Source organism: Myripristis murdjan, chromosome 1 (genome assembly GCF_902150065.1).
Source record: "Myripristis murdjan chromosome 1, fMyrMur1.1, whole genome shotgun sequence".
Lineage (NCBI taxonomy): Eukaryota > Metazoa > Chordata > Actinopteri > Holocentriformes > Holocentridae > Myripristis > Myripristis murdjan.
In genome coordinates, this window is record NC_043980.1 from 17,093,134 (window position 1) to 17,099,133 (window position 6,000).

A 6,000-nucleotide genomic window follows, 5' to 3' on the forward strand; every position below is an offset into this window, starting at 1 on the left:
GTTGTATTTGCGGTTAATTTGTGACATAGATTTATAAATCTGTCTTGAGGAAATGCCATTTAAGGACAATACGCCTGTTTTGAAAGACAACTTTGTAACACTATGAAGGGTTGTTGACAAGACTGACTTAACACTGTCAGACCGTGTTATCACAGCTGTCAAGAACATTAAAGAATGTTTATGACTGTTGTCATAAAGAGTCATTCAGTCAAATACGTCACTTTACTGCTGTAAAGTGATGTACCTGACTGTTGCTGTACCTGACTGTTAGTCGTCTAGCAGACTGGAGCACTGGAACCCAGTATGAAAACCCACTTGGATGTAAAGGGGACACATAAACTGGTTATAGGGCCTTTAATAACAATGGTGAGTCGAGTTTGACAGTGTAATGACATGTAACACCACACCTTCCAAATTGTACCATGTAGTTGAGGGCAAGGGCAGTGTTCATTATGTATTTACATTGGTTGCATAACAGGTAATGTCAAAATCAGCTGTTTACAGCACTTACTGTCAGTGTAATGTTAGCGCAACACCAAAATGCAGTGTTGTTTTGGAATCATTAGATCTTACATTAGAGTTGAGCTTTATTTCCTTTGTGTTCAACTCAGCATTGTTAATACTGCGGTGATGACCCTACAACCAGTACTCGAGTTGAGGGGGGATGAGGGTGGATGGCATCCCTCCTGAAATAAAAACGGTCAAAATCATCCCCCCTATAAAACTGCCATCCTCACTTTTTATCAAGTGAAAAAAATTGACCATCCCCCCTGAATTTTTTTTTACAACTCAACTACTGCCTACAATCAGTGTCTCAGTCCGTTTCATATCCAGTTGGGTTATTTTCATGCTGGGTTCCAGCGCTCTAGTCTGGCAATCTCTCATTCCAAATATCTGTAAGTGTACCTGTGGTAGGTGGGAGGTTGTAGTACATTGGCTAATCTCAAATTGCTATAACCATCACATGCCAAGCGTCAGCTTTTCATTGAAAGTGACATAAGTGACCACTTATGACAATAATCATATCCTCGCTTGTGACACTTGTCTTGACAAAGACAAATGTCATGTTGTCAGAGACATCCCAGGCAATGTCAGCTTCGCAGGGAAAGTGACATAATTGACCAAATGACACAAAATTACAACAGTCATAAATATTCATTATTGTTTATGCCAGCTGTCATGACACGGTAATGACAATGTTAGGTCAATCTTGTCAACACCCCTTCAAATATAAAGTGTTACTGGCAAATCATTACCATCAAATATCACTGAGAGATAGCAGATCCAATCCAAAAAATGTGTTTTTGTCAAAAACTTGTTCACAATTAAGGTACAATAGGTTTACCTTTACAAAGTACTGTGATTTGATTGTTTGCTATCAGTCGTTTTGTTATAGTAAGTGTCTTTTCAAACACTGATATCTCATTTTGCAACAAAACTCTTCTCTTTGTATTGCTGTAGGGCTGGCAGTAATTGAGAAAAGAAAATATTTCTGCAGTTTATCTTGAAATAAGTTATTGATGCTTGAAGCATTTTTCTTCCAAGGAAATTATCATAACTACTTTTTAATCCTCAATCTTCAAGACTATAATATTTAACAATAATTAAAATGTTCATCCTAAGAAATCCAATTTTCCTAAATGGTTTATTTTTGAATAATAATAATTATGACTTTTTAATTATTTGTTCCTCAGAGGGCATCCTGAACAACGCCAGAGACTCCAGCGTCATGGATACACTTCCTCTCAACGGTAACCATGCCAACAATTACAGCATGGCCAGCAGCGAGTACCTGAGTGACTGTGTCCAGATTTTGGACCGCAGTGGGGGCTACAGTACCCACAGCAACCACAAGGAGACCACCCTGGAGAAGAAGATCTTAAAGGAGCTGACCTCTAACTACATCCCATCCTACCTCAACAACCACGAGAGATCCGCCACTGAGCGCAACCACAACTTGATGAACAAGCTGGTCAATAGCAGTATGGCCAATGGAGGTGAGTCATTTGATTGAAATAATATTTGTTGCTTAATTGATTGAATTTATTCACTGACTGTCACAAATAAATACATTTGTTCTCTCCAGACATGCAAACACATTGTTTAAAATTATTCATCAACAGCATAAACACAATAGAGGTGTATGCCTTATTTCCACAATTGTCCTTTCAGGGGGCATGATGGGTGGCAGCAGCAGCAGCAGCAGCAGTGCTGTGAGTGCTGGTGTGGGCAGCAGTAAAGAGGACAATGGCCCCATGGTGCTGGACAACCCTGCAGCCTTCCCCCATGAGGAGAACCTGGGTCTGGAGATTATCCGAGAGGAATCCAATGCCCCACTCCTACCCCCACGGCCCCCACCCCCGGACAGCCACCCCCCACCTCCGCCTCCTCCCCACAGCTTCTCCCGGCCACGCCGCATTCCCCAGGAGACCAGCGAGAGCTTCTTCCCCCTGCTGACCAATGAGCACACTGACGAGCACACGCACTCACCCAACCACAGAGACTCGCTCTACACCAGCATGCCGGTGTTGACGGACCTCCCGGATGGGCAGATGAATGGTTTAACAGACGGAGAGGAAGACAGCTCCGGGGAGCTGCAGCCTTGTAAGAGTGCCACCGCTCCAGAGCTGGATGACGTCTATTACAAGAGCATGCCCAACCTGGGCTCTAGGAACCACCTCCACGAGCTACAGAGCTACTACCACATGGGCCGGGGTGGCAGCGACGGATACATGGTGCCCGCCAACAAGGAGGATTCTGATTCATCTCCTGAGGAGCCACCTGTAGACCCTTCTCACCTGGTTACCAGTCTATAGAGCCAATTAGGAGACTTCTATCCCTCCCCAGCCCACCCTCACACTTCCAACCCCCCCAGTGAAAATGGTTCTGTGTCGTTGATTGACAGACTGAGCTGGCCCACTCCTGGATTGATGCACTGTGTTTAATATTCTCTGTGTTTCATGACAATATGAGTGAGGTATCACTGGTCAAATGAAAGCAGGGATCAGATGTATTGTCATAAATGGTGCAAACTGAAAGGGCAGTTCTGAGAGCATTTTATGTGAATATCAACCAGGAATGGAACTCTTCACCTGAACAGGGGAGGAAGCGGGGAGGGATTCTGTAATTTTATCCCACTTGTTATTTTAATCTGGAATCTTGGATTGACCGTAGCCCTACATGTTCCCAAATATGGACCTCTAGCAGATCAATGCATATAGCCTCCACTACTACCACTACAGGGGCGTGGCCCCCAGCCCTGGTTAAAGGAGCTCTGTCTTTTTGTCTGTCTGTCTGTCTCACTCTTAAAGACACTCACAGGGATGATGTTTCTTCCTCTCCAAAAGGGTACCACAGGACCTTAAACCCTGGAGTTCTCAACATGAACTGCCAACAAGGCACCACCCCACTTCCTGCCAATCAAGTGGAGTATGTATGATATACGCCCTCACAACCAATCATCCCAAAAACTACTTTATTGGGCAACCGAACTATAACCATATCACGCTGATGTTCTGAATTCCCTTCCTGTTTGTATCTGCTAAACTAGACTTGTGTCTAGGCTGGTGTAACATTCCTGCAAGTTGTAGTGACTGCGGCTACTGTGTATTTCACCGAAAACAAAGAAGGAAGATCATATTACAACAGACTGAATAAAATTTAAAAAAATGGGTTATGTTTCTTCTTTCTTCTGTAACAGTTTTCAGTTATCAAAGGATTATGAAGTAATCACAGTTTCTATGTATTGTACAGAATACAGATACAAAATGTTGCATATGAGCAAGTACTTTTCTCTCTTCTTTTTTTCTTTTTTCTTTTTTTTTTTTAGTTGCAAACCTCTTGTCTGTGGAACTGTTCTGAAATGTCATGATATGTTCTACTGGTCGTATGTAGACCACAGAACAAGCAAGGAACAATCTCTCATTTCACTCTTTGTTGAATACAGAGACAGTAAAACCACTTGATTAATATGCATATATACCCTACACACACTTCATTCTGGTCCTTTTATAGCAACACCACTGTCACTTATATTTTGAAAATCAATTGTTACTATATATTTTTTACCACTGTGTAGATTTAAAACTAAAGGGAAAATGATATATGGCAAAGCTATCAAGGAGGAATGTCTTACACACAGACACTTACTATGGAAATGGTAGGTTTTAGTCGGTCCTGGAAGTGGGCCTCATCAGTTCTCCAGTACAGCATTTCTTTCCTTCAAGCACATGAAGGAGCCTGAGTCAAAAAAAAAAGAGAGAAACAACAAAAAAAGGAAAAATACTTGAGTTTTGGAATATAACACGAGGCTATTATATATGCAATGTATCATGTCTATTGTCAAATTGTCTATAAATTGACATTACATGGCCGTGTTAGTTTGGACCTTAATGTACAGAACTGAATGCTGAGATAAACAATATGAAACACAAATAGGGCCATAATTCCACTGTTGTATCATTCTCAGAAATTCTCCATAAATCACCAGTAAGCGTTTGAAGATGCTGTTGAAATCACCATTCGCTGTTTCTAAATGCCGCTCTGTGGGCCCTCAAACCTTTGGCTGGCAAAGGGCAAAAATTCACAAACTTGCCGCTGGAATGAATAAACACCAGTTGCTGCTTTGGTTGCCATACCCAAAGGTGTTTCAACACACACACCAAGGAATAAACAAGATTCGGCAGGTGGTATCACAGAGCGCTCTCTGCCAGCTGAAATTTCGGAGCCGCACAGAGCGACATTTACAAATACAGTCATGATTGCGACAGTGTTTATGGCTGCCTGCTTGTGATTTTTGGAGAGTTAAAGGGAATGATATGGCAGGGAAAAGGGGACGAATTATGATCTTATCACCTTTCCATATAAAAATGTTAAAAATTTCATTCTCAGCCCTAAAAAAAAAAGGAAAAAAGAAAATGCCACTATTTGAAAAAGGGTGTGTCTCACCTGTTAAAATACCATGATTATACCACATATGTGTATTGAAGATGTGAAAACTCTGCACACAGCAGCACTGTCCAATGTGGAAAGCCAATGTTTACTTATTTAGGGGGAAATTTCTTAAGTGTATGAAGTGTAGCTTGCACATGTATCCCATGCCCCTTCCGATTCCCCAAGAGAGAATTTATTTATTTATCTGTTTATCAGTTAAAGAGAGCAAACAAGCTTGGAGGGGAAAAAAAGCTGGTTTCAGGAAAGACCAGATAATGTGGCACTGAGATTTTTTTTTGTTTTTGTTTTTTTTTTTGTTTTTTTTTAAATTATGATGATCATGATTATTATTATTATTGATAATTATTTATTCTTTTTGTATGGGTTCCAAGTTGAATGATCTCATAACTAATATTTGTTGTAACAGTGAAAGTTGTTTGCCAACAAATAAATTACTGACATAGCTCTGCGGTTTGCCGCCTCTTGACTCATCAATTATCACATTGAAATGAAATTCAAACAGAGGGTTACACTGCTCCATTTCAAATGTGCACCTCTGGCCATTTAGGCTATTTACACATGCCACCAATACCAGTGCCTTGTCCTTGGATGAAATTCCACCTTTCCCTAAATGCTGAAAATTTGTTCGATAACGTAGCAAGATGATGTAAACCTCCAGTGTGTCGCTAATAAAACCTGTTCAGTGTCCCTGCTGGGACATTTAACAGCTTTTGTTCCCAGTAGGGACACATAACAGGGATAAGGACTCTCAGGGTTATATAGAGAGGCAGCAATATACATACATAAGATGGATTTCTTTTTCATATGCATGTCGCATTCAGAATTCATGAATTGTAAATAATAGACATAAGCAAGGAAATATAGTCATTACTGTGGTTCCGATTTTTTTTTCTTTATTTCCATTAATCCATCATCATATTCTGTTATTCAACTGCCAACATGGAATATTTTTTTTTGCATCCATTGAATTAATTTGAAACAAAGTAGTAAGGTCTCAACACATATATCTAGTGGTCATAGTTTGTGAGAGACCATGACTAAGCTGCT

The 6,000-nt window shown here is 40.6% G+C and overlaps 1 protein-coding gene across 2 annotated transcripts in view; it reads left to right on the forward strand.

Annotated features, from left to right (window-relative positions):
* The window catches only part of adgrl3.1 (adhesion G protein-coupled receptor L3.1), a 121,852-nt gene extending 116,449 nt beyond the window's left edge, over window positions 1-5,403 (forward strand). For both annotated transcript variants that reach the window (XM_030055249.1, XM_030055239.1), the window contains 2 exons: window positions 1,695-1,997; window positions 2,173-5,403. In XM_030055249.1, coding sequence (XP_029911109.1) covers window positions 1,695-1,997; window positions 2,173-2,816 — 947 coding nt within the window. In that variant the 3' untranslated portion in view covers window positions 2,817-5,403. The remainder of the gene's footprint in view (window positions 1-1,694; window positions 1,998-2,172) is intronic.
* The last annotated feature ends 597 nt before the right edge of the window (window positions 5,404-6,000 follow it).